At 55.0% G+C, this 25,862-nt stretch overlaps 8 protein-coding genes across 8 annotated transcripts; 4 read left to right on the top strand and 4 right to left on the bottom strand.

Annotated features, from left to right (window-relative positions):
* Window positions 1-370: 370 nt before the first annotated feature.
* Window positions 371-2,450, top strand: N657DRAFT_569387 (DUF300-domain-containing protein; the record flags this gene model as incomplete). The annotated part of the gene is made up of 6 exons (XM_062788660.1): window positions 371-459; window positions 527-544; window positions 600-653; window positions 703-790; window positions 844-1,845; window positions 1,905-2,450. 6 exons carry the CDS (start codon window positions 371-373, stop codon window positions 2,448-2,450), a joined length of 1,797 nt encoding a protein of 598 aa, XP_062649878.1.
* Window positions 2,451-3,473: 1,023 nt separating this feature from the next.
* N657DRAFT_642877 (P-loop containing nucleoside triphosphate hydrolase protein) lies at window positions 3,474-6,879 on the top strand. Its single transcript, XM_062792431.1, has 6 exons — window positions 3,474-3,721; window positions 3,895-3,926; window positions 3,985-4,233; window positions 4,296-4,747; window positions 4,805-6,580; window positions 6,635-6,879. Exons 1-6 carry the CDS (start codon window positions 3,714-3,716, stop codon window positions 6,650-6,652), a joined length of 2,535 nt encoding a protein of 844 aa, XP_062649877.1. The 5' UTR covers window positions 3,474-3,713; the 3' UTR covers window positions 6,653-6,879.
* Window positions 6,880-7,204: 325 nt separating this feature from the next.
* N657DRAFT_569450 (uncharacterized protein) lies at window positions 7,205-9,664 on the bottom strand (the record flags this gene model as incomplete). The annotated part of the gene is made up of 2 exons (XM_062788665.1): window positions 7,205-9,322; window positions 9,371-9,664. The coding sequence occupies 2 exons, from the start codon at window positions 9,662-9,664 to the stop codon at window positions 7,205-7,207; spliced, it is 2,412 nt and encodes an 803-aa protein (XP_062649876.1).
* A 1,039-nt stretch (window positions 9,665-10,703) lies between these two features.
* On the top strand, window positions 10,704-12,031 carry N657DRAFT_642875 (uncharacterized protein). The gene is made up of 2 exons (XM_062792430.1): window positions 10,704-11,108; window positions 11,178-12,031. Exons 1-2 carry the CDS (start codon window positions 10,961-10,963, stop codon window positions 11,747-11,749), a joined length of 720 nt encoding a protein of 239 aa, XP_062649875.1. The 5' UTR covers window positions 10,704-10,960; the 3' UTR covers window positions 11,750-12,031.
* A 468-nt stretch (window positions 12,032-12,499) lies between these two features.
* N657DRAFT_679100 (RhoGAP-domain-containing protein) lies at window positions 12,500-16,295 on the bottom strand (the record flags this gene model as incomplete). Its single annotated transcript, XM_062796144.1, has 6 exons — window positions 12,500-12,646; window positions 12,709-12,842; window positions 12,908-14,665; window positions 14,729-16,057; window positions 16,140-16,170; window positions 16,230-16,295. The coding sequence occupies 6 exons, from the start codon at window positions 16,293-16,295 to the stop codon at window positions 12,500-12,502; spliced, it is 3,465 nt and encodes a 1,154-aa protein (XP_062649874.1).
* On the bottom strand, window positions 16,147-17,028 carry N657DRAFT_292382 (uncharacterized protein). The gene is made up of 2 exons (XM_062786642.1): window positions 16,228-17,028; window positions 16,147-16,170 (listed from the first exon to the last, which is right to left on the bottom strand). Exon 1 carries the CDS (start codon window positions 16,891-16,893, stop codon window positions 16,477-16,479), a length of 417 nt encoding a protein of 138 aa, XP_062649873.1. The 5' UTR covers window positions 16,894-17,028; the 3' UTR covers window positions 16,147-16,170; window positions 16,228-16,476.
* A 2,172-nt stretch (window positions 17,029-19,200) lies between these two features.
* Window positions 19,201-23,417, bottom strand: N657DRAFT_642871 (ARM repeat-containing protein). The gene is made up of 4 exons (XM_062792429.1): window positions 23,302-23,417; window positions 22,629-23,171; window positions 22,454-22,572; window positions 19,201-22,401 (listed from the first exon to the last, which is right to left on the bottom strand). The coding sequence occupies exons 2-4, from the start codon at window positions 23,094-23,096 to the stop codon at window positions 19,575-19,577; spliced, it is 3,414 nt and encodes a 1,137-aa protein (XP_062649872.1). The 5' UTR covers window positions 23,097-23,171; window positions 23,302-23,417; the 3' UTR covers window positions 19,201-19,574.
* A 196-nt stretch (window positions 23,418-23,613) lies between these two features.
* N657DRAFT_614524 (BSP-domain-containing protein) lies at window positions 23,614-25,074 on the top strand. Its single transcript, XM_062790442.1, has 3 exons — window positions 23,614-24,280; window positions 24,372-24,609; window positions 24,687-25,074. Exons 1-3 carry the CDS (start codon window positions 23,927-23,929, stop codon window positions 24,902-24,904), a joined length of 810 nt encoding a protein of 269 aa, XP_062649871.1. The 5' UTR covers window positions 23,614-23,926; the 3' UTR covers window positions 24,905-25,074.
* Window positions 25,075-25,862: the final 788 nt, after the last annotated feature.

The raw sequence follows: 25,862 nt of genomic DNA, 5'->3' as shown, positions 1-25,862 counted from the left end.
TGGATTTTTGTATATTAAGTTATGATTTGTTAAGTCAGAAGTACCAGCGCTGGGTAATTTGAGTGGTTGGGGATTCAGGATGGGATGGTAACAGACTTTTGGAACCCCACTTTAGCAGCGGCTGCAATCGGGATTGGTTTCCGCCCTTGAACGATGGGCCCGGTCTTTGGGGCGCGCACCCTTGTCGGGTGACCGTCCCACGATCCACATTGTCCGAATTGTCGTCGTCATCAGCAACCGACCCAACACGCGGCGTCCGGTGTACCGACCGAAGTCCCGTCTTATCAACGAGACGTCTGCGCAGCCTGATGGCGGCTTCTTGAAAAGGAAATAACTGCTGCACTGTTATGGTACCGGCCTGCCTGTGAGGATGACGGGAGGCACCGGCCAGAAGTTCGAGGCAGCAGCGACCGTGATCGCTGGTGTAGCGTCCCTCGCCGCGACGCTGCTCTCCACTGTGTATGGAACTCCTTTTCTAGGCCAACCAGTGCTTGGTTGCAGACGTGCTGATCATGTTGTGTTACAGGTCAATATGGCTACAGACGTAAGATTCCTACGGTTTCCGTCCCTGTGATAACTTACTCACACGAGAACGACAGCAAGAACTACCGGAAACCGTTGCTGCAACGATATGTGGTTCGCATTCTGCTCATGTACGGCTATCAGCTTCGATCTCGAGTGAGGAGTGCTGAGTGTGTCTAGGGTTCCCATATACTCGGTCTCGTCATGGACCAGCATGGTCTCCCGCACAGCAGCCGACATCCTCAACCCTATACGGGACGTCTATGAGGTACGCCCTGCATGTGACCGAAGTAATTGTCGGCGTGAAACTCATCTTTCTAGGCCTTCACAATATACACCTTTTTCCAGCTATTGATCAACTACCTTGGCGGTGAGCGAGCTCTCATCATCATGACACACGGCCGCGAACCGGTTAACCACCTCTGGCCGCTGAACCACATCCTTCCCCGAGTCGACATATCCGACCCCCATACCTTCCTCGCAATCAAACGCGGTATCCTGCAGTACGCGTGGCTGAAGCCAATACTCTCCCTCGCCGCCATTATCATGAAGGCTGCGGGTACATATCAAGAGGGCTACATCGGGCTTAAGTCGGGCTACTTCTGGAGCGGCATCATCTACAACATCAGCGTCACCGTCAGTCTCTACTCGTTGGGGATGTTTTGGGCTTGCATGCACAATGACCTGAAACCCTTCCGGCCGGTTCCAAAGTTCCTTTGCGTCAAGCTCGTCATCTTTGCCTCGTACTGGCAAGGCTTCTTATTGTCCATCCTCGTCTGGCTTGGCGCCATCCCTGATCAAGTTGAAGGTTACACCCCAGATAACCTTGCGGCAGCCATTCAAGATTTCTTGATTTGCGTCGAGATGCCGGCATTTGCTGTTGCTCATTGGTATGCCTTCTCGTGGCATGACTTCGCTGACAATCGGATCGCCTCGGCCCGGATGCCCGTATTATACGCAGCCAGGGACGCCTTCGGAATTCTCGACCTTATTCAGGATTCAAAGGAGACTTTCAAGGGTGACAAGTATGGCTATCGCATTTTCGACTCAGGAGATAAGATCATGGCCCATGAGGCCTCTCGGTCACGATTAGCTCGTATAAAGGATGGAATGCGATACGAACGAGGAGGTAAAGGGAAGTACTGGATACCAAGGCCGGACGAGATCAACCAGACAACGCCGCTTTTGGGGGCCAATGGAGGACCTAGCAGAAGGAACGGGTCGCTCTCGCCGCACACCAATAGCCTTGATGAGCTCGTTCTCGACCCTGACGAGGAGCTTCTGTATGATAGCGCCAGGAAGCTCGAGTTTGGCGACTGGAATGTGAGTCTCCCTTTCTCTTCTTCCTCTCGTTCAATCCGCTGACATTTGTACCTATATAGTACCCCGTCATCACCGTAAGTGAGCCAGCGAGTGCGCGGTATATGTCGCCGCACCCCAGCCTATACCAGCACACACCTACCGGTCGCTTCTCCAACCGCTCCTCATCAAGCTCGGTGCCCACCCTCAATCCCGATGCACCGCTCGGACGACGAAAAAAGGAGGCCCCAGAAGGCCCCCAAGCAGGGGTGGGAGACAAGAAGGGCAAGAAGAAGGATCTTTCCGATGCCCGACGTCCCAGCTCGACTCACGAGACGGGCATGGACCCACTTGAGATCGCCTATGGTCCGACTGTGGGGACACACACAGAAATAACAACCGATGACTTCAAGGTTGATACAGACAGCGGACCGCACAAGCCTCACCAGGAGTCTGCTCGGTCAAGCCGGCGGCCTCACACGGCGCAAGATGATGACGGCGTGACACGGGAGGGATCAGAGCACTGGGAAGGAGAGGAGGAGGAGAGGAGGATGAATCGCAAGACAAGCAGCCCCAACTACGACGCGGTTGAAGGGGAGGACGAGTTTCGGAACGTTTGGGGAAGGTGACCATCGTGGCCACGATTCACGGCTTCATTCTTTATGAGTGTCGGGCGTTGTTCGGATAACCTTTGATACCCCCTTCAGTTTCAGGAGGGTCATGGTGGGTGAGTGTACGTCAGTTGAGCATTGCTCCGGAGTTTCTCGTTCGGGAGACCTGAGGTACGGTAACGGCGCGTGGTTGTATGTAGAGGCACTTGATTGCTTAGCAGATGTTTTCATATCTAGCAGGTTCAGCGATCTCTCATCAAGCAAGAAGCCGCCATCATTGGCAGGTGCTCGTCGGGCCTTCCTAGTTGTTGGATCGGCGATTTTGCAGCCCTGACGAGTACACATTCCGGGTGTTTCGTTGCCAGCACAGTCCCTTGGTTTAACAATCAGTGCTCGTGTTGCCAAAGGCGAGCGAACTTCCCAGCAAGTGCGTCGTCCAGCATGTTGGTCAACTGCTTGGTAGACGGCGTATGAGCAAAGTCGGTTCTTCTGTCGCCGCATGGCTCACTCTCGATCCAGTGGGCTGCCCGGTGCTGAGACAGCAATTATGACACAGCGACGGAGGGGCCAATTCCAGGCTCTCTACTACGTCAATGAGCGGGCCCAAGCTCCCACCACAGTCGGTGCGCGCAAGAGCTTCAGCAACTCTAGGTCTCAGCTTAAGAAAGCCCTCAGGCAACTGCTGCTGTAGTCTGGTGCATCCACATTATTCGGACTATTTTTTGGTTTTGATTTGTGAGATTGAATCTGCAGTTCAGTTTTCAAAAACGAGGTACGTTCATGGGCAAAACTTCACTGTCGCGGGGTTCCCTTTTCTTCAGCCCGGATTGGCAGGAGGGGCAAAAACAGGGCTTGACCCTCGCCGTGGTCAGTTGCATCAGCCGACGCACAAGTCGAGAAGGGGCCAATGGACGGGCTGTAAATCAACGATGCGGTGCCCCACCATGGCTTTTACCCCTCCTTCCTCCCCGCTGCCCTCGCATTTTTCTCTCCCTCGAAACCGCAATAAAGGACTCGGAACAGCTGGCTTTCCCAATTCCACCTGTCCTTGACTTGACGCCTTTCTTCTCACCAGCCTTCTCTTGTTCCTCGCTATCGGTCTGGGGCTGATAGCTAAGATCCACTGAGGAGGACTGCGGGAACCCTGGTCAGCTCTCGGGTTCGCCCAACCTTTTATTCAGCCTACTATCTTGTGAAGAGGAAAATTTGCCGAGATTCTTCACCAAACCTCCATCACCATATCAAATCCCATTTTAGCAGGTCACCGTCAATACCGCCAAAATGGTCAAGTAAGTCCTCCACGGACCCCCTGCCGTCGTGTCGTTCCTCCTAAGTCGAGCTGCTTGTTTGCATCGTCGCCCGTTCACGATGCGCGGGCTTGAGCTTCACTACCCCTCCCGGAGATAAGGCACACGCCCGACGGCGATGGCAGATGATGGTATTAACAATCGTTGCTCGATAGCTTCACGATCGAGGAGATCCGTGCCTTGATGGGTAAGTCGGGCAGACAGTTGGGTGCTCACATCCAGGCAATATGCTTACTCGGCCGCAGACAAGCCCACGAACGTGCGCAACATGTCCGTCATTGCGCACGTCGATCACGGCAAGTCCACTCTGACCGACTCTCTGCTGGCCAAGGCCGGTATTATCTCGTCCGGCAAGGCCGGTGAGGCTCGCGCGACAGATACCCGCGCCGACGAACAAGAACGTGGTATCACCATCAAGTCCACCGCCATCTCCCTCTACGGCACCCTGCCCGATGAGGAGGATCTCAAGGACATTGTTGGACAGGCGTCGGACGGTAGGCCGCTATTCTTGTCGGACCCCAAAACAGCAGGATAAAGCTAATAAGGCGCTACACAGGCAAGGACTTCCTTATCAACTTGATCGACTCCCCCGGTCACGTTGACTTCTCTTCCGAGGTTACTGCCGCCCTCCGTGTCACCGACGGTGCCCTCGTCGTCGTCGACACTGTCGAAGGCGTGTGCGTCCAGACCGAGACTGTGCTCCGGCAAGCGCTCGGTGAGCGCATCAAGCCTGTTGTTATTATCAACAAGGTCGACCGTGCGCTCCTCGAGCTTCAGGTCTCCAAGGAGGACTTGTACCAGTCCTTCTCCCGTACCATCGAGTCGGTCAACGTCATCATCTCGACCTACCTCGACAAGGCCCTCGGTGATGTCCAGGTCTATCCCGACAAGGGCACCGTCGCTTTCGGCTCCGGTCTCCACGGTTGGGCCTTCACCATCCGCCAGTTCGCTACTCGGTACGCTAAGAAGTTTGGTGTTGACCGCAACAAGATGATGGAGCGTCTCTGGGTGAGTAGCCTCACCTACATGTACTCCCGGAATTTTGTGTCGTCTAATAGGACATAGGGTGACAACTACTTCAACCCCACCACCAAGAAGTGGACCAAGAACGGCACCTATGAGGGCAAGCAGCTCGAGCGTGCTTTCTGCCAGTTCATCCTGGACCCCATCTTCAAGATCTTCTCGGCTGTCATGAACTTCAAGAAGGACGAGATCGCCACCCTTCTCGAGAAGCTCAACCTGAAGCTTCCTGCTGAGGACCGCGACAAGGAAGGCAAGCAGCTCCTCAAGGCTATCATGAGGACTTTCCTCCCGGCCGCCGACTGCCTGCTGGAGATGATGATTCTCCACCTCCCCTCTCCGGTTACTGCTCAGAAGTACCGTGCCGAGACCCTGTATGAGGGTCCCCCCGATGATGAGGCTGCCATCAGCATCCGCGATTGCAACCCGAAGGGTCCCCTCATGCTCTACGTCTCCAAGATGGTGCCGACCTCCGATAAGGGCCGCTTCTACGCCTTCGGTCGTGTCTTCTCCGGTACCGTCCGCTCGGGTCTTAAGGTCCGCATCCAGGGCCCCAACTACACCCCCGGCAAGAAGGAGGATCTCTTCATCAAGGCCATCCAGCGTACCGTCCTCATGATGGGCGGCAAGGTCGAACCCATCGACGACATGCCTGCCGGTAACATTGTCGGCCTGGTCGGTATCGACCAGTTCCTGCTCAAGTCCGGTACCCTCACCACCAGCGAGACGGCCCACAACATGAAGGTCATGAAGTTCTCCGTCTCCCCCGTCGTGCAGCGGTCCGTCCAGGTCAAGAACGCCCAAGATCTTCCCAAGCTCGTCGAAGGTCTTAAGCGCCTGTCCAAGTCCGACCCTTGCGTCCTGACCATGACCAACGAGTCTGGCGAGCACGTCGTTGCAGGCGCTGGCGAGCTCCACCTCGAGATTTGCTTGAAGGATCTCGAGGAGGACCACGCCGGTGTTCCCCTCATCATCTCGGACCCCGTCGTCCAGTACCGTGAGACCGTCACTGCCAAGTCTAGCATCACCGCCCTTTCCAAGTCGCCCAACAAGCACAACCGTCTCTACATGGTTGCTGAGCCGTTGGACGAGGAGCTCTCCAAGGAGATCGAGGCTGGCAAGATCACTCCTCGTGACGATTTCAAGGCCCGTGCCCGTGTCCTCGCTGACGACTTCGGCTGGGACGTCACGGATGCCCGCAAGATCTGGGCCTTCGGTCCTGACACCAACGGTGCCAACTTGCTTGTTGACCAGACCAAGGCCGTTCAGTACCTCCAGGAAATCAAGGACTCGGTTGTCTCTGGCTTCCAGTGGGCCACTCGTGAAGGTCCCGTCGGTGAGGAGCCCATGCGCTCGATCCGCTTCAACATCCTCGATGTTACCCTGCACGCCGATGCCATCCACCGTGGTGGTGGCCAAATCATTCCTACTGCTCGTCGTGTGCTCTATGCTTCGACCCTCCTAGCTGAGCCCGCCCTTCTCGAGCCCGTCTTCCTGGTCGAAATCCAGGTGCCTGAGCAGGCCATGGGTGGCGTCTACGGTGTCCTTACCCGCAGGAGAGGTCACGTCTTTGCTGAGGAGCAGCGTCCTGGCACTCCTCTCTTCAACATCAAGGCATACCTGCCCGTCATGGAGTCTTTCGGCTTCAATGGTGATCTCCGCCAGGCCACCTCTGGCCAGGCCTTCCCCCAATCTGTGTTCGACCACTGGCAGGTTCTTCCTGGCGGCTCTCCTCTGGATGGTACTTCCAAGGTTGGCCAGGTTGTTCAAGAAATGCGCAAGCGCAAGGGTCTCAAGGTCGAGGTTCCGGGCGTCGACAACGTAAGTCTTGATCCAATTGTTGTGAACCGAACACAGTTGCTGACAAGTCCTCAGTACTACGACAAGCTCTAAACAGCGCCTGCGGATTGGCGTCTAACTCGCTGCTTCGTGCCCTCAGCATCACAAGAGCCGAGTCGCCGTGGTTGTTTCCCGGCGGCCGATGGACTCGCAGGAGCATGGAAGAAGGAAACAGGAGGGACGGTGGTGGTGAAAAGCCAAGCCCATGGAGGATTGGCAACCAAAATCTTGCCCTAGTTGCGCTCGGCCTGTTTGTAGTAACGTAGACATGAATTACCGAAGTTTGATCAACAGTTGTCCGCGGCTTGTAGTATGCTTTCCGAAATGACGTTTGCTTCTTGCTTATGAATATCTGGGAATTGAAACTGCTAGCCTGCTCTAAGGTAGATGCCGTTGTGTTATCATATACAAAATTGTGAGGGTTTATCCCTCTGGACAACATCCCATGTGTAACTTGTAAACAAGCATAGTTTGTGCACCATAATACCACATATGTCAGGTAAGTGAGTAGGTAATATGGCACTGACTCGACTCACTCACTTGGTACCCAAACTAGCTCGTTGATCCTCACTTCTTTTTGTTTCTTCTTTTTTCTCCTATTTAGGGTCAAGGTTGCTGCGGCTGCGGCTGTACGTCCAGCGAGCGAAGCCTCTTGGACAAAAGTCCTTTGGCTACTGTGCTTTGTGTTGCGCTTCCGATGCAGTTTGAATTGTTGTCATTGTCGACACTGTTGAGGTTGAATATGCCGCCACTGTAGCCAGCGTCGCCTTTGCTTAGCTTGTCGTAGATTTCCACTGGAGGATGGAGGCTGGTGTTGTTGTTACTGGGTGTAATAGGGATGCTGATAGTGGAAAAACCCGTCATTTCCACTCCTGGCATCGCTGTTGTTGTTGTTGTTGTTGTTGTTGTTGTTGTTGTTGTTGTTGTTGTTGTTGTTGTTGTTGTTGTTGTTGGTGCTGCTTGTGCTGGCGGATGGGGTGAACGGGGTGGACGATGATGATGGTGATGGTGGCCATGGCTGAAAGAGAAGCCTGAGCTGCGCCTGCGAATGGCGCATTCTGGCGCTATCGCGGCCGCGCTGGGCAATGCCATGTTGTGGTGGTTGCTGCTGCTGGGTCCTGAGGGAGGGTGCATTACGCGAATCGGCTTGTAGGGGGTGAAGCGCGGGTCGGGGTATGTCACCTCGTTGCGGAGCCTCTCCTTGCCGTCGGGGACTCGGTTGGCGAAGACGACCCGGATAGATTTGTACAAATAGTAGCGGCCCTTGGAAGGACAGCAGATGTGCAGGTGGATGAGGTAACGCAGCATAGGGCGGTCTGATCCCATCGGCGCGTCCTTGGTAACGGGCGCCTCCGCTTCAATAATGGGCCCCGTCGAGTAGCTGCGCTGACGGATGAAGGTTTTGGTGCCGGGTTCCATGCCGGCCAGGTCGTAGGGAACGAGGAAGAGTTTGACGGCGGTTTTGTTTTGGTTCTTGATGATGATCTGGAGCTGTCCCTTCCCCGGGATCCGGTACGCCCCACCAGGCGGTGCCTTGGGCAATCTGGAGCAGCGTTTCTGTTTGCTTGCTCTGGAGGTCCCCTCGCCGTCGGAGCCTTCGGCCGGATTGTCGAAGATGGACGTCGTTTCTTCGACGGCGCCGTTGAGATCTTGGTACCGGGTTTGCAGCTTTCTCCTTAGCCGTTGCCCCTCCTCAGGGTTTGGCAGTCCGTTTTCGAGGTCGATTTGTCCCACATAGGGGCTAGGCCCATCCTCCATCTTAGTTCCCGCCGACAAGTTGCTGGCGTAGTTGTAGAAGACGGCCGAGAACGGCAGTGTCACATGAGCCGGGCAGCGAAGGGCGGCCTTGCATTTCCCAAGGCCCAGGACCCCAATCTGGGCGGTGAATTCGAGGGGCTTAGAAGGAGTCGTAGACATGCGACCTCTAAGGATACTTTCCTCGTATGACCCAACCATAGATGCGTGCTGCAAGGGGGAGGCTTCTGAGCCGATTGATGGCCGCCGGGGACGGAGAAACGCGGGCGTCTGAGGCGAGGTGGCAGCGAAGGAGAGGTTGGTCGTGGAGCTGAGAGACCGGCACGGCTGGTGTGCCTGGTATGGGTATGTGCCTTCGCGACGAAGACTTGATTGTCTGTGGCTTGCGGTATCAGGTAATGGAGTGTGGGAGAAATTGAGGGTATGGCGACGAGGTTGACAAGGGCTGTTGGCGTCGATCTTGAAGCTGTTTAGCGGCACTGCCAAGTCCAGCTCATCGTTGCTCTCGGACTGGACCAATGGGCTGGTTGGCGGCTTGTAGACAAAACTCGACGAGAGCGAGGAGCTCAAGGACGAAGGGCCGGATTTGAACGCATCTCTTCTATAACTGACTCCTCCGTGAGTAAAGCTAAAGGGTGCGTAGTCTCTCGGAGGTGATGCACCCATCCACTCATGGCCAGCTGAGTGGAAGGGGTTCTCGATGTCGGCAGCGGTATCATGTTCAACAGAGGCCCTGGGACTGGGAGACAGCACAACTGGCGTAAAGTTGCCGCTGTGCAGGGCTGATCGCGGACGCTCAATGTTCAGCCCCTTCTGTAACGGAGAGTCGATGGCCTCATGGCACAGGGTTGTGTCTTGCTTCTCGGGGGTTATTTTTCCAGGAGGCAGCAAGCCGGGAGAGGCTGGAGCAGCAGGCGGAGGGGTCCTGGGTGGCGAAGATGCCTTGTCCTGATGGAGCAGAGACTCAAGCTGATGATGTGTCAGAATTTGAAGTGCGACTGCGGGACGGATACGTACATGGCGGTTAGGAATCCAAGTAGGACTCTCGCCTCTCTTTAGGCGCTCTATGAGCTCGGCTCGGTCCGAGACGGCATGACGGATGGTGTGTTTTGGTGTGTGAGGTCTGGGAGGGCTCTCGAGGACGGGCCCTTCACACAGCTCGGTCCGATTGCTCTCCTCTGAGAGGCGTCGGGTGAGCCATGCCGCACTGCCAGGCGGAGTCCGTATCGGAATTGAGGCTGAATCACGGTATTGTGAGTCAGAGCGTTCCGGGTTCCTCGACCGCATACCGTCTTCACGAAACATGGGCATCTTGATGTGGCGGTTGCGGGTTCCCAGCCGGGCCGCTACAACGAAAACGGTCCGGCGTGGAAAAGTATCCCCAAATGTGCTTTGTCTCAATCTCGGTTTGTTGGCTATCGAAATATGGCGATGGCGGATGAGCCGAGTATGAGCGAGATGTTGTCACCTTATGTCATTCGAGTCTAGGCCACTCCTCATAGCGGGGACAGCTCACGGTTCGCCTCGTCTTGTCTATGTGCCCGCCTCCTCTTGGCGTGACAGGCAATTCGCCCAGAGTGAAGAAGCGCTACAGCAACCAACTGTCCTCTGAAAGGGGCAAAGAGTGTTCGAATCGTCATTCGAGGGTGTGATGTACAGGTTATGGGGGAGGCGGGCGCACAGTCACATGAGACCCAACGGCTGGCGGTTGGGTGAAGAAACAGAAGGAAGGATCTTAGTCGATCCGATCCGGTTATGACCGCCCAGTGAGCACAGTATGAGCTGAGACCTGGCTTCTTGATTGTGCTAGGGCCTAGTCGGGTGGAGTTGGGCCTGAGGTACAAAGGAGAAACACGCCGTAGGGGCTCTTCCCTTTGAGCAGTTTGTTGAAGGGTTCGGTTGTGAGTCGGAAGTGGCTGCATTGGCCATGACAGCACACCCGACAAGGGTCACAGGGTGTTTTTTTAACATCCACCAGTGAGACCAGACCCAATTATGTATAGTACATACGCACGCTGCGTCATACGGCCGGCAATGCAAGAGTCCCAGTTACGGACTTCCTGTTTGTTGTGATGATGCGCACCTATGAGGTTATTAACGTTACGGGTTTTTCCATTCAAGTCTGCATAGTCTTAATCACATCTGAAAATAATTCAATACCGAAACACCACCCTAGTTCACTTGATATAGGCAACCTAAAGATCACACGGATAATCTGGTCGATGGGGAGACAATTTAGGAAGTTGAAGTCATGGCGGTGGGTTTGTATTGCATAATACCAACGATGGGAGGTACTGTAACCTTGCAATAAATACTTGATATCCGTACAGAAATTTTCTCCCATTCCCCATGAACAGCTGGCTGTAGTAGGGTTATGCAGCTGGATTCAATGAGATGCCCGACAGAGCTTACGATCTGTTTCAGCGTCACAGTGCTTTCAATCTACTGAGTGGGCCAAGAGTCTAACCGCCCGCTCTGATAACGGATCCCTTATCGACACGAACCAAAATTAGTTTCCACGAAGACGAACCTCAACCAAGGAACAGTTGGGTCTCACTAGCAGACAAAGCGATCCAAATTGTCCAACAGTCGACAACACCTGCAACCATGCCTTCGAAGCGCCCTCGTGACGAAGATGCCAGTCCCGATCCAGGCGCATCACCTGCGCCAGTTGATGCCAGGAAAGCCAAGAAGGCGAAACATGGATTCCGTGTTGGTCCCGAGAACCTCCCGGACGGGCCCTGGCGGCGCAAGGGTAGGTAGTCCTGTGCCTCAAGAATTGCCATCCATCATATTGATCACAGCTGACTGGCCACGCCTGCAGTGACCAAGATAAAGAAAGAACTCATCATTAAGGCCAAAGTCAAGAAGCAATACGCCAAAATCAAGGCCGAGCTCCAGCAACAAGCCGCGCCAACAATAACGTCAAACGAGCACCAACACGAGGCCAACGCCCACTCAGACCCCCAAAATGATGGCCAAACTGCCTCCAATTCACAGCAAATCCACCCTGAGCGCCAAGCCATGCTCGACTCTTCTCCCGAACTTAACGCCAAACCGAACCCGACCCCAAACACCAACCCCTCCTTCCCCAACCGACCAGAACAACTAGGACAATCACAACAACTCGCCCAGAGACGACCACGCAAGCCAAGGCGACCAGACTACTATACCAAGGAGCTCGCGGCCGCCGAGCGCGCCAAGAAGGAAGCCGAGGAGCGCGCCGCCGAGTTTGCCAGCCGCGAGCGGGAGCGCCAGCAGCGCATCACCGAGCGGGAGCGGTACCGCAAGGCCATGGCGAAAGCCAAGGCGCCCGGGAAGGACGGCAAGCCCAAGGTCGGGCGGGAAAGTAAGATCTTGCTGGAAAGGGTCAAGAAGATTATGGGGCGGGTTTAGATTTGACACCCACTTTGTCTACGGATGGAGGGCGGGAATGGTATTAATGGTGGTTTTACGATGATACCCCCTCTGGCCCTGTCCCTGGTTCGTAAGGGAACGGGGATGGCAGACGAAGAGGAATGAGGCAGGAGCAGACCAGAAAGACAGTTTGGAACCACACACCTGCGAATAAATTTGGTTGCGGCACATGCTCAATGTCAAAACAGTGAATGGTCAGACTTTCAAGCTCAGCTGCTCAGCTGAAATTTTCAGCTAAGATCTATTCCTTGTTGCTCAGACAAAAAACCATGACAGATGAGTTCAGTCACCGTGAACAAATGAACGCCTGTTGAAAAATAACCCCCGCAACCACCCCTCCAGCTCTTCAAAAGCTCTCCCATTCCGCATGCCCAAGAGAGCAGGATATCGAACTCGGTGCAAGGAAGTGAAGAAAGCGATCAGAAATAGAGGCGTCTCTTGCCTAATGCCGGGCGTGCAAAGAAAATAGAGCGAACAGGAAAATCTGTACCAAAATGCAAGTCCCACCTCCATCAACAGACACTCATGTCCACCAAGCAACCAAGCCTTCAACAAGCATAGAGGATCACTGCACGTCTCAAACAAAAAGGTATATGCAAATCGCCAACAAAAAAAAAAAAGCAAGCAAGCAAGCAACATCTTATTCATTCAAGTCGACAACAACGAACCGTGTCTCTCATTTTCGCCCTCTTTACTTCGATCCACCAATCAGCACGCTTTGTGCTAGGGTCATGCGTCGCCAAAGATGACATGGCTGTTCTCGATCAAGAACTGCACCGCCACATTCTTCGCATGCATGTCCGTCATCTCCCTCTCGAGGCTGTGGTCGCGCATGATGGTCGGCGCGAAAACGACGGCCAGGTTCTTGGGCGACATCTTGAACACAAAAGTGGTCAGAGCCATACACAGAAACCTCACGAAATCGGGGGCTGACTTACCAAGTTCTCTCGCTCTCGGCTCGCCACCCGGGCGAGGTGGAACATAAGAAACTCGAGGCAGTCGCGGTGCTTGGGCGGGAGCATGTTGATCGTCTTTCTCATGTGAGCGCACCGCTCCATCTCGTTTTGTATCACTGCAAAACAGGCATGGTCAATACCAAAAAATCAACTCTCATAATAGATTGAATGGCCAACTTACTATTGGATTCCAATATCCGATCATAAATCTCAAACGTGAGCAGCGGCGTGGGCAGCTTGCGGAAGTACTGTTTCAGCACGCTCGTTACGGCCGTGATATCCAGCGACGGGTCCGAGATGTCGTAGTCCTCTGTCTTTTCGAACCCCTCCTGGATCGACTTGACGAGGGAATTGCCGCCCGTCTTGCGGTAGATGCCCTCGACGTCCATGCCGCGCAGCTCCACCTCCTCAATGCAGCGCGTCACCACGCTAGGGATCTGGCGCCGCTCGTAGTCGGCGCGCTCGACGAGCTCCGACCCGAACAGCGTGCTGGGCGCTTCCGCGGGGGCTGGGCTGGCCGACACATTCGTGACAGACGTCGATTTGGGAACGTTGGGTTGTTTCTTGCTGAAGAAGCCGAATCCTTGCCGCGTGTTTTCGGTCGCTGCCCGATTGGGCCCGCCCGAAGGGCCCATCATTACCGGGGACTCGATCTGGGCAACTGTCATGTTATAAGGGAGCCCGATGCTGTCGCCCGTCAGCCCCTGGGCCGGCCGGGTCTGCTCCTGTTGTTGGAATGCGCCTGCTGCCCGGTTGATGCCCTTCGAGATGTTGTGCGCCACTTTGCTGGAGCCTTTCTTCCAGTTGAACTTCTTCACCTGACCTTTGCGAATGTTGACAACCGTGGGTCCCTCCACAACCGTGTCCTCCGCATCGGGACCGACCAAGGTAGTGCCCGTTTGCATACTGGCCGAATCCAGGTTGACCGATGCAGACGATACGCCCTTCGCATGGCCGTAGATGCCCAGGCCGCTGGAAGGCATCCTTAGGTCGCCATTGCCGATTTGTTGCTTGAACCTCTCCTGGATCTGGTGCGTCAGGTCGTTGTTCATATCGGCAAGCTGCGCGTTCTTGGAAGACAGCTGCTCAAACTCGAGCAGCGCTCGGTCTCGGTCGGCAAGCGCCTGGGCCTTTTCCTCCAGGAGCTCGTCGCGCTCGGCATGGAGCTGCTCGATCGCTGCCGCCATGCTCTGCTTGACCTTGTCCAGCTTTTGCACAAACTCCTTGATCGCCGACTCTTCCAGCTCACGAGGATCGATGGGCTGGTTGGTCTTCTTGGCTCGCTCCACGTACCCAGCAAGTACCTCGATCTGGCGAATCATGATCTCGGTCTGAGTGTCCAACACCGAGACCGTCTTCCTCTTCTCAACAAGCTTTTTGTTCAGGCTCTGCAGATCCTTCTCCGTGTTGAACTGCCGCTCGAGCTCCGCCACACGCTGCTCGGAGCTCCTTAGTTGCCGTTTCAGGAAGGCCGGGTCCTCCTGCGCGCTTCCAGAGAGCGAGAGGGGGCTGCTGATGTCGTGGGCGCCGCTCGGATCCTCAGCAATCGGCGTCCTCGGCCAGCGGGGGGACGCGGTTCCCCTGGTCGTCTCGCTCACACTCCTACTATGACCGAGCCTCGCATAGTGGTTACCTACTTCAGCGCTGTTATTCCGGCCATGTCGGACCGCATTCGACACCCGCCGTAGGATCGATGACGAGCCCTCGTCGGTACCCAGTATCCTAGCCATATCCTCGTCCAAGGTAAACTCCCCGCCGGAACTCCATCGTGGTAATTTGGGTGACAGCTTTGGACCCGGCACTTCAACACCCGAGGTCGTGGGTTCCTTGGGGTTCTGTGTTGGGGGCTGGGGTGGCGCCCTGGGTTGCATGTACGTGTCGCTCAGTTTAGTCTCGGGTATGCTAGGACGCGGCGGTAGAGTAGGTTCGTTCCCATTCACTGGTTCCATAATTGTCAGTCCGCTCCCCTTTCCTCCAGTATACCCGGGTATTAGTAACTCACCGTTCCGCGACTGACTTTGAGGCAACTCCTTCCTCACAATAGGTGATTGTGTGGTAAGGACTTCTGGTCGGCCAGATGTCATCGAGTCTAACGAGGGCCGGACAGTATCGTCATCTCTCCGACGAGGGTCCTGAGGTCTCGGCGGGGGCGCCTTGTCTCCTGTCCCGGACTGGCGTGACACATCGCTATCTGTAGCGTTTGAGAGGGGCTCTCTATTTCGGGGAGGAGCTGGGGGTGCTTTGGCGGGAACAGATGTGTCCGGCAAATTGCCGGACAAGGAGTTGCTCCTAGAATCCCTGGAATTCCCCGACCTCTTGCTCTTGGGAGCATCTTGGAGCTTGAACTCGTCGTTGGGCTGAGTCTTCATACTAGAAATTTTCCCTTCCTCAGCAGTGGGCGAAGCACGGGAGTTTCCGTTCCTCTTGGAAAGTTTCCGAGCCGGTCGGTCCTGCTGAGGAACCTCATAATCCGACGATGGCTGTCTCCCCTTTTCCTGAAACGCGATGTGAGGCGTTGAGGCCTGCGAATCGGTCCGCTTCTCCGCGGCGGGCTTCGGCGAGCTGAAATAGTCCCTATCCTGATTTCTCCTGCTGGAGTCGGTAAATGCTTCCGACATGGATTGTGGGGTCAATGCCGGTGCTGGGCTAGGGTCGAGGGCGACGGGGATGAAAAAGCCACCGTCACCGTCGCCACTACTGAGTTCTCCTGCGAAAATGGCCGAGCTGCGGTTGTGCCTGTAGCTTGGGGCGGATGGTGCAAGGGAGGAGGACTCCTTCGACGGCTCTGGGGCCCGCTCAGGGGAAGGGTCGGGCCTCGAGCCGTTGCGGGAGGCGGACTCGGCTCTGCCGTAGGCGGCTCGAGGACGCGGAGAGAGCTCGGTCGGGGTATCGGAGTCGGGAGTCACGCGGTCATTGGAGAAGGCGTTGGGGGGCACGGCATTTGGCGGTAAGGCGGGTAGCGATTTGTCTGTAATCATGGGGGAGGCATCCTTCTCCCGTTTAGCCTGCGCAGCTGCCTTTGACTTCTTTCGCCGTCGCGCCATCAGGGACTCGTGGCAGTTCATGCAGAAGATGCCATGGGAGGTCCTGGCATAGCGCAAGTTCTCTATCTTCCTCTTGCAGTTCCTACAGCGGAAGCAGGTAGCGCAAAAAGCCTGATCACCAGTCAAGATGGCAAGATCCTCGATCTTATTCCCGCAGGCACTGCAGCTGTAGGTGCAGTTGTTGCAGATAAGTGAGCCATCGCCGAGGAGGAGTAGGTTCGCGTCCGAGTCGAGCAGTGTGTTGCAGGTATTGCAGCGGAAGCAGTCAAGATGCCACCGGTTCCCGGCTGAGGTTGGGTTAGTACACTGTCTCAATACCTCCTCCAGTAACAGCATCGCGCGACCAGTCTTGTTTGAGTCGAGACATACCAAGTTCGAATGCCTTCCCTTCCTCTAGGATCTGCAGGAGTACATGGTCAGCAAGGACTAGAACAAAGCTCCGAGTGCTCCAGAACACACCTCACCGCAGCCCTTGCAGGGAAAGATGTCGTCCGCGTCCATAGGACTCTCCAAGTAATCATCCATGACTGGCACGATTTGAGGGCGTGCAGCGCTCGTGAATCAGCCGACAGTGCGCCAACTACGAGGCAAGAGGTCGAGGCCGCAACGGCATCAACTTCTGCGGATGTGGCGTTGGGCGGTCAAACCGCCGAAGTAGGACATCCAATGAACAACTTCCTTCCCCAAGTTCAACTTCCACCAAGTATTATGCCTGACTGTTTTGTGTCGACGCGGGGAGGATGCGGTGGACAGTAAACAAAGAGCGGCGTAGCAGTCGTCGACTAGAGAGCCTGGTTCGTTCGTTCGTGCGGGTCGTGTCTCCCACCGAAGAGCGATCGACGAGAATGGGAACGAGAAAGAGCTCCGAAATTGAAACACTGTCGAATCGAGCCCAATGAAGCAGCGGGGCCCGATTTTCACTCCTGCGAAAGAGGAAGTATTCTTCCAAGTCGTCAAAGGAGCGGCTCAGAAGGGCGGGCGGAGAGCGTTTGTTGAGAAAGAGGAACAGTTTCGTGTTAACGTTAGGCGCAGCGCGGTTGGAGCAAGAGCCGGCCAGCCAAAATCCAGCAACGCAATCTGTACCTTGTATCCGGACCAGAAATAGTCTGAGCTGAGAAGGCATGCACAGTGGATACCAGGGTGCAATCGACACAACACCGGCTATGTGTCCTCGGCCGACTGCGAGCTCAAGAATGCGAAAAATGCACAGATGCCGGTTCGCTGGATTGGCTGTGCATTTTGGAGGCTTGTCGTCAACCAGTTCTGAGAACGTTGGCTTGCTCGCTGAAATGGGCTGTACTTGCAGGGTGCCTCCACAGTTGAGGCCAGGGGTTCAGCCGGGCGTTCAGGGGCAGCACAGGAGCTACGCGGGAGCCAATGACAGCGCGGTTACAGACGAGTGTCCATTCAATGCCAAGCCGCGTCAGGAAACGATCCCTGTTTGGAACCTGACTGTGGAAGCTGAGGTGATGGGAGTCCACTGCTTTCATCTCATGTCCTGTCAGAGTCTGGAATTTTGATTGCCTGACTGCCAGCAGCAGTCCGCAGTTGAAACCCTAGGAGACACTTGAGACGGTGCTCGAAGCCAGATCCTGTACCGGCGCAGGGTTTAGGTGTGTTCCCGAATTTGATGAACGTTCCTCCCAGGTGAAGCCATCCATGTCTCGCTCGACCCGACTACCTGGATACCTAACTACTCTTGAGAAACAAGCCCCCGAGACGCAGCCCGACAGCGTCGAAACGTGCAATAGGCGCCTGGGCCTTACAGACTTGAGGTGATTGCCGGAAAGAGGGACTTAACGGGATGGGGGAATGGCTGAAGGACAGCTGCATGTGCGAGCTCGGCAGTCGATTCGAGGTGTAAACTGGCCATCAATGGACGGCCTGGGGGACTGCATCGCGACAACCTTCCAATGTCATCCGTGGAATAGGCGTTTATACCATGACCAGCCGTCTGCAGTGTGTCAGCAAGAACTGTCTGACCACCTCTTTTAGCCTCGCAACTTACACAGTAGGACTAATGTAACGTAGGTCTTACTGATGCAGGCACACTAGTTTCCGGCGGCTGCTGTAACCAACAACGGCCTCCCCGGATCAGGTATCTCCTTTTCTTGATCGCCCGGTCCTCTCTTGGTTCAGATTCCTCAGCGAAAACCGCGGTATCTGAAACTGCCGCCCCAAGCCGTTGTAGTGCCTGTCGGTTATATACGATATCGTACATATAACGTTACGTACGTGGATAATACGGATTGGCACCGTCTTTGTAAATAACTTGAACACTGCCTACATGTCTCATCTCATAGCGCTGCTGTCAGCGAAACATTCAATCTGGGTCTCCCTGGGTTGACATGTCCCTTAAATAATAAATCGACTTAATAAACTGAGACATCGTTTTTCAGATCTACTGTCTTTTATGTAAACGGAGGTCCACGGCGTGCCTTTTATGGGATCTGCAAGTTTCGCCCAATAACGACATCCGCTGCTTGGCGTTTCAAATAGAAACCCGGCCCAGTCCGGTTCAATTAAATTTCCGACATCTTGCGATGAACTTGAAGAAACACGAGACGTCACCTCACCGAAGCTACACAAAACACCAGTTCTCTAAAGCGAAACCTAGGTCTTGTAGTGTGAAGACGTCCCCTCGAGCATGGAAACATCGACCGTCTCTTTTGCATGTTTATGTTTCTGCATAGGTACTCCATTACTGCCGCCCATGGAACCACGCCCCTAGGAAGCGCCGAGCTGTCCAGAGGACCTTGAAAAGGAAAGACGGGATTTGCTCAAGCACTTCTCGGGAATAGGGGAACCGCGTGGTTGCAATTCCCCGCGCTCGCGTCCGCCCGCCCCTGTATCCACGAAGGAAGTAATCTGGAACATGCCGAGCCAGAGTAGATTGGATACACTTGAAAACAGAATGTAGGCAGTCTTGCTAAGGTATGGAGACTAGAAAAAGGGCGCGGTGAGTAAGTTAGAGGGTGCCTATATGATATCCAATCCGGACTCTCCGTGGTAGGACAGAACGATGCCGAAGACAAACTCGACCGCTGTGACGATTGGCAACTTCACATACCTGATGTGTTTACTTGCTTCCTCTCCGTGGGGAAAGCATCTAGAAGAAGAGGAGCAAGGAGGAATCTGGGAAAAAGACGAAAGACAATGAATCCTCGGTACTGGGACCTTAGACTCGGTCCTTAAGGGTTTAGAGGTGTTGCACAATCAGTGACTTGTTCAAGTTCCGTTGATTCAAGAGCCGTATCGATCATCAGTTGAGACTACAGCATAGGAGAGTCAAATAGTCGGCCAAGCACACAAACAGACTGACTTCCATACGGAGTAATCAGGGCAACTCGCCACATACCAGCAACATAGTGTTGTGGCAAGCGCAGAGCGGAGAACGAACAGCGTCCATCGAAAGGCACCGCTACCTTGAGGGAGTTCAATAGTAAACTAGCTCAGCAGTATGTATATTAAGAAAACCAACAGAAAGCCCTGAACGCCAGGTAACCTGATCATGGCCGGCAATTTAACAAGTCTTTCCGTCAAGGCATAACCAGGAAACGCCGAACCAGCGCAGCCGTCGGTGGCAACCAACCACAAACCCTTGAAAGACGCCACGCTCTCTTTCCCGCTTGCATCCCCCCCCCTTCCAGCCCTAGTGTCGTGATTATACAATGCCGTAAGAGTGGGACATGACGAGCCCTCCTTTCCCAAAAAAAGAGAGAGAGGGAGAGAAAAACAACAAGTTAACCTCATGTTCCACCACCCAGCACAATGAGACCCAAGACAGAAAACCGCCAGGGTCGCTCAAACCACCTGCGCAACCCCTGCGGCGCCGACCTCCCTCTGCCGCCTCACAATATAATAAGTTATCAGACTCTTTGGGTCCTCCTTGACCCCCTTGACCGCGCCCCAGAACCTAGCATCCCCAACCCTCGCATGCAACGCAACACACAGTAGCACCGCGTCCATCCGAACCGCCGACTCCAAACTCTCCAGACACCTGCCCGCCAGGCCGGCCAGGGCCTCGAGCTCGGCCTCGCTGGGGCTGAACCCCCCGCCGCGCGCGTCCATCATCTCCCGGAGGACGTGCAGGCCCATGCTGAGCGACCTGCCGGCGCCTGAAGAAGTAGGCCCGTTCTCCACGTCCATGGCGCCGAGCATGCGGCAGAGCACCAGCACGATCTCGCTCGTGTCGCCGAGGTTCGCCAGCTCCGACGCGAGCAGCTCCAGCCCGCTGACGATGTGCGTGCGCCCGTCATAGGCGGCGCGGGCGCGCAGCAGGTTCTCCAGGCCGCGCGACACGTGCGGCTGGAACGAGTGGCGCATGCGTTTGAGCAGCAGCTTAATGGTCGCCAATACCTGGGCCTTGACGTCCTGCGCCTTTTCGGGGGCTAAGTTGGTGAGAGGCGACTCGAGGAAATCAAAGAGGCCCGACACCAGGGCGTCAAACCTGTCGTCGTTGAGCAGCGGGGCGCCGGCGGCCGTTTTGGTATCGCTGTCGCGGATAATGCTTTGGAGCTTGCGGAAACCGTGTACGTCAAGCGACTTTTGTTGGACTTTGGCAATTCCGCTGTCAAGCAGGCGCAGGTTCTGTCTGATCTTTTCCGGTGACACAGCGACGCCGTTGGTTTCGCCATTCTGCTGGGGTTGAAGCTGGACTGCCTGCTGCAAGATTGCGGCGTCCTCGTTGACGGGACGATCCTCCAGAACCGGGCCGGTAAAGATGGCCGTTGGTGTAAGCTGTTGCTCCCTGGTGAACGGGTCTTCATACACCTCCAAGCGTGGCGGGCTAGGCGGAGAAGGTGTAGGAGGCTCAACCGACGGTGGCGGAGCAGCCACGGGACTTTCACCCTTCGAAGCGGACGGAATGACCTGAGGAGGGCTGGTCGGCGCAACAGTAGGGGATCTAGTAGATCGTGAAGGCGTGCTAGCGGGGCTCAAGTTCGTTTGAACGTCCTCCACCGGGCTTTGAGGAGGCTGTTCCTCTTGAGGCGAGGTCCTCTGGGCCGTCACGGTCGGCACGACCAAAGTGAGATCCTCGTGTCCCTTGGAGGGGCTGCTCGAGGGCGGTACCACAGGCGGCGCCACGAATCTTGTGGGAGTGGTCCGGGGAGATCCAAAATGACTCGGTGTCCCCGCCCTCATCGGTGCTGGGAGGTGTGACTCGCTCGGACTTGCAACTTGGCACGGCCGGACATTTTTAGGGACCGTCCGTTTTGGTGATGAAGTGATTGACTTTGGCGTGACGGCTTTCGTTTTGGGGTTACTGGGCGGACTGTGCTGCTCTATTGAAGGTTGGTCATGGCTTCTAACCGAGTACGGTCCCGCAGTGGCTGGCCGGGCCGCCATCTCAGGCCTCCTTCTCCCCGGTCTCAACGGCGCACCTGAAATCCCGCCTGTAGAGGTTATGATGGCTGACTCGGGCCTTGTGCGCACCGTGGAGGTCGTTGTTGCTGCCGCCGTTTGGGTTGAACCCGACACAGTCCTGACGGGCGAGAAATGTGACATGGCAGAACCAGGTCGGGCGGGAAGGGCCTTGGTAGTCGCCATGGCTCTCTTCTGAGCAATCGCATCCCGAATGCTCGGCTTCGGGGGGCCCATTGTGCTCTTCGACAAACCCAGGCCAGGCCGAGCGGCCCCTTCCGGCTTCTTGGGCAGGTTGGGGTTGTTGGGATCGTTCTGCAGCAGCCGCGCCGCGGTCGAATCCAGTCCGCTCATGATAACCTCGGCCCTTGCCGGCCAGATGCTCGCGAAGGTCCAGTAAGTCGCACGCATCTTCTCCCTCACGCCAGGATTGGCATCGGCGAGGCCTTTCTTGATGCACTTCTCGATCAGGTCCAGGCCCCCTGTGTGCTCCACGTGATTCTTGTGGTGAGCTTCCTTGTTCAACAGTGTCTTCAGCCAGCCAGAGGCATAGAGTCGCGGCTGGACATTCTTGTCCTGGCATGCGCCCCAGATATGCTGCATAATCCGGGAATTGTAGGAAACCCGTGCGACAATGGTATCGACGGTAGTGTTTGCCTGCTGGGAGGCAATCTTCTTGGTGGCGGCTGTCAGCTTAATGAACGTCTGCATGAGCAACTCTACCATGGGATCCATTGCTGGGCCGTAGACTCGGGCGATGTCTTGGACCAAACTGCAGCCCTCCTTGGAAAGACTTGTCCGCAGCGAAACGACAGCTTTGATGATGCCGTCCAACAACGCTCGCAGGCCGGTGAGATATTGATCGTGAAAATCGGTAGCCGCGTTGCCAGCAATGAGTCTCCGCAGCCTGGTTATACTCTCCTCCCGCTTCAACCAGTTTTGCTCCGTCTCCTTGCCCTCAAAGTGGAAATGCATCTCTTTTAGGATCTCGTCGAGCTCGCGCAATGTGTTCACGTATGACGGTTCCACAGGCTCGGGACGGTTACTTTCTGGCAGCCCGGGAGTCACTGGGCGGTGGGACGTGGAGGATACGCTCGCAGCGAGGTTGTGGCGGGACGGCGCTGGCTCTTCAGGATTGTCCATCTGTGAAGCTGGAGCCGCGCTCGTGGGAATGAGCTCCTTGACAATCGCCTGCTCAATGGCCGGGCGAACCTTGAAACTTTTTAGTTGTCTCTTCAGGTCTGACTTTGCGGCATTGGGTGCGTTCCTTTGTCTCTTGTAAGTTGATGCCATTCCGCTAAACTGGGCTTGAATCGTACTTGAACAACTCTATGACTGTCGACTTGGCCACGTCGCGTACCATGCCGTCAGCATCCTCAAGCAGCTCCATCAGGGTCGGGACGTAGGCACGAAATTGGAGGCCATGCTCTTGATGCATCTACGCTCCAACTTAGTTCGTTTAATGCGACGACAGTTCCATGTCCAAGTGCATACCTGGAGTAGCCAATGTAGGCTGGCCTCTTTTGCCCGTGGGTTCTTGCCAACCATGGCTGTGTTGCGCACAGAGCGCTCAACCTCGACGGGCGCAACTTTGTACAGGGTGACCAGTATTTGAAGCGCCAGCTGGCGGAACTTCTCTTTCTGGTCGCCAAGTCTCTCAATAATCAAGGGCAGTGTGCGGACACCCTCCTTTGCCAGCGCCTTTGGATCCTGTCGCGAGAGTCTGGTGAACAGGTGATTGAGCGCAGTGAAGCCGGCATTGACGAGGTTGGCATGCTGAGAACTGGACGCTGTGCGCAGCGCGTCAAATACGGGTATTATACAGGATTCGGGTACTGTTTGTTGCTTGATACTTGACTTGATCGCTGTGACCTGCTGGACCTTGGCATCGACCGAGGCATCGCTGCGCAGTAGGAGGGTGATGAGGTCGGCGACCTGCTCGTCGGTAATTCTTTCTGACATTTTCCTCCCAATAGAGGGACGACAGCGTGATGGGCGTCAAGACAGACAGGCGCTGTGTAGAAACGGGTCAGGTTCCTGTCGAATTTCGGTAAGATTGGGTCGTCGGGTTGTTGCAGAAAAGGGAAGAAAACAAACACTGGGTAGCGTGATGTCGCAGAACTGTCTCTTAACACCATTAACAGATCCAACAGGACGGTGCACTTACAATATGTCAGACGGGCCTGGCTTGCAGACACAGGTGACATACAGGTAGGTATGCGGAAGCTGGTGGGAGGCTGTGACAGGCCTTCTTGATGGTGATGTTCGTCGGCGCAAATTACCTCGCGGCTGAGCTTGATCAAAGACATTGGGGTGGCGCGCGATGATTATCAATTGCCAGACCCATGCCAAATCAAGGGGGGCGCGCTGGCCAGGTGGGGCCACCCGTCACCTTAACAACCGGGCCGCTGCGTGACTTCTCTGCAACCCTGCAACCTTGCTAGGTACCCCGCAACCACTGTCCCATTCCATGTTTTACCCCGCGTGGTGAGATGCTCCCTAGAGGCCTAGCTCATCAACCCCCCTTAAGTTCTCGACAGTTGACAGGAGGTGAATCATGGAGCTGATTGTGAGAATCGATCTTATAAGTTGGATGGTCTAACGTTATCTCTTTGAGTCCTTCATAGTGCCAAAACTATCTACCGCTACATATCTTTGGCGACAACTGTGACATTGGATTCTCAAATATCCCTCGGAACACTCGCCGGTCCATTCAGGCTTTGTTTTCTTCTTTTTTTCTCTGCATAACCGCTATACTTATACTCCTTTATCACCTCCCCTAAGCCAACGCAATGACTGTGCGAGAACAAAACTATCCCGCATCGCCAACGCAGACTCCAGTTCCACTGCCTGACCGGACGCGAGACATCACCATCGAACCGAGCCAACAACAAGCATCGCAGCCAAAGACAGGCGACAGACGATTCGCACAACCAAAGCTCCGGCTCAAGATTCATGATCTCGGCCACCCCGGTGCTGCCAAGTTTCTTAACGCTGTCAATGCAGCCACCGTGGTCTCCGCAGCCGTAGAAAATGTCTTGCGACTGCTCTACAGGTCGCCCTCCGACGGAGACACAACCGTCCCGCCAACCCGGTCTGTTACGATTGTCCTTCGTGACATGGGCGGTGTCGCGTACACAACCGGGGTAGGGAATTGCCGCTCTTCAGTCACCCCCTGGACTCTCATATCCAAGTGACCTGAGTTCTTGACTTACACGCCTGATCTGAGCCCACAAGACCGATTTGGACGACGACCACAAAGCGATCCATTTCTCCCTCAACTACATCAACTCCATTAGCCCCGCCTCACGTCTCAAGGATGAGATCACCGGCGTCATCACGCACGAGCTCGTCCATTGCTACCAGTGGGATGCACAGGGTACCTGTCCGGGCGGGCTGATCGAGGGCATCGCCGACTGGGTGCGGTTGAATTGCAATCTCAGTCCGCCGCACTGGAAGAGAGAGACAGGAGGCGGTATGGGCTCTTTTCAGTTTCCTTATCTCCAGCTGCTCCTTGGAGCCATCGACGGGATTTTGCTAACAACCACTCAGACTGGGACAGAGGCTACCAGCACACTGCCTACTTCCTACAGTACCTCGAGTTGCGATTCGGCGAGGGTACCATCCGCCGGCTGAACGACAAGCTTCGGAATGACAAGTACAAGGCCGAGTGCTTCTGGCCAGAGCTCTTTGGGCAGTCCGTAGACAAGCTGTTTGGGGACTATGTCAAAAAGGCCAAGGATGAAGACGGTGATCTATGCTCGCAGTAACCATGGCGTAGATGTATACCAGGAAAGCATATGCAACTTTTTATATAACGTGGTCCACCATTGCGCGGCTCACCCATTGAGTGGCGCACTTTTGCCAGTACAACCACCACTTGACTTCCAGGCGTGTTTATTCCGCCAAAACGATGCAGGATATTCCGCTGAACACCGAGTGCTTCTAGTAATCGAAGCGATCCGATCGATCAACATCGTGTATAAGCATCCGTCGCGCTGTAGAGATCTACAACGTACCCGCGGCTACCATCCGCCGTAGAATGAAGGGCCAGCTCGCGAAAGCTGACAGCTATCACAGCCATTCGAATTTAACGAAGATAGAAGAGGGGGCCATTGTCTGGTACATACTAGTGTTGGAAAGCCAACAGCCACAATTCCACTGTGACACGCTTTATGGGAGCCGTTAAAACAGTGAACTTTTCGAGTACTTGGGACTAGCCCAGAATCTGTCAATTGAGTTGTCTTCTCTTCTTCTCCTCAGGTTACTTGGGTAGCTCCCGGACCTTATGTAACAGCTGTGTATTCCCTGACCAGGGTACGACACCGGCAACCCAGTTTCCGAGTTTCAAGTGCCATCACTTCCAACAACTAGACCGAGATTCGCGAGGGTTTTCGCCCTAGATTGTAAATATAGGTGATATTGCCAATCTTCTCTAATAGATTACGGATACTATACATTTCTAAGATGTTCTAAATTACCTATATAGCTCTTTTATAGTGTACCCTTATTAAGAATCGAATTGAATGACATTAGGACAGCTCTCCAACTCCAATTTTAGCTGCTATTAACCGGCTTTCAAAGGGATATAAGTAGTTTCTCATCAGACTACCCTTTTAGAAGCCGAGATATAGATATTTTAAAAGGTTAACGAAGCACTCTACAAGCGCTATAGAGCTAAACGGACGCGTCTCTTAAGATAGCGGAGCTATTAATAGAAGCCAAGCT

The sequence above is a fragment of the Parathielavia appendiculata genome (assembly GCF_033297405.1).
Source record: "Parathielavia appendiculata strain CBS 731.68 unplaced genomic scaffold N657scaffold_3, whole genome shotgun sequence".
NCBI lineage: Eukaryota > Fungi > Ascomycota > Sordariomycetes > Sordariales > Chaetomiaceae > Parathielavia > Parathielavia appendiculata.
This window is presented reverse-complemented; position numbering and strand designations above follow the sequence as displayed.

Bases quoted from the DNA above. Each gene is read 5' to 3' on its own strand.
- N657DRAFT_642877 (XM_062792431.1), top strand. The intron at 3,927-3,984 runs GTAAGTCGGGCA...ACTCGGCCGCAG, and splicing joins GGAGATCCGTGCCTTGATGG to ACAAGCCCACGAACGTGCGC. The intron at 4,748-4,804 runs GTGAGTAGCCTC...AATAGGACATAG, and splicing joins AGATGATGGAGCGTCTCTGG to GGTGACAACTACTTCAACCC.
- N657DRAFT_642875 (XM_062792430.1), top strand. From the start codon at position 10,961: ATGCCTTCGAAGCGCCCTCGTGACGAAGATGCCAGTCCCGATCCAGGC. The intron at 11,109-11,177 runs GTAGGTAGTCCT...CCACGCCTGCAG, and splicing joins CGGGCCCTGGCGGCGCAAGG to TGACCAAGATAAAGAAAGAA.
- N657DRAFT_292382 (XM_062786642.1), bottom strand. From the start codon at position 16,893: ATGCCTTCTCAGCTCAGACTATTTCTGGTCCGGATACAAGGTACAGAT.
- N657DRAFT_642871 (XM_062792429.1), bottom strand. From the start codon at position 23,096: ATGTCAGAAAGAATTACCGACGAGCAGGTCGCCGACCTCATCACCCTC. The intron at 22,573-22,628 runs GTATGCACTTGG...GTTGGAGCGTAG, and splicing joins GCCTACATTGGCTACTCCAG to ATGCATCAAGAGCATGGCCT. The intron at 22,402-22,453 runs GTACGATTCAAG...CAAGAGACAAAG, and splicing joins ACAGTCATAGAGTTGTTCAA to GAACGCACCCAATGCCGCAA.
- N657DRAFT_614524 (XM_062790442.1), top strand. From the start codon at position 23,927: ATGACTGTGCGAGAACAAAACTATCCCGCATCGCCAACGCAGACTCCA. The intron at 24,281-24,371 runs GTAGGGAATTGC...TGAGCCCACAAG, and splicing joins GTGTCGCGTACACAACCGGG to ACCGATTTGGACGACGACCA. The intron at 24,610-24,686 runs GTATGGGCTCTT...ACAACCACTCAG, and splicing joins GAAGAGAGAGACAGGAGGCG to ACTGGGACAGAGGCTACCAG.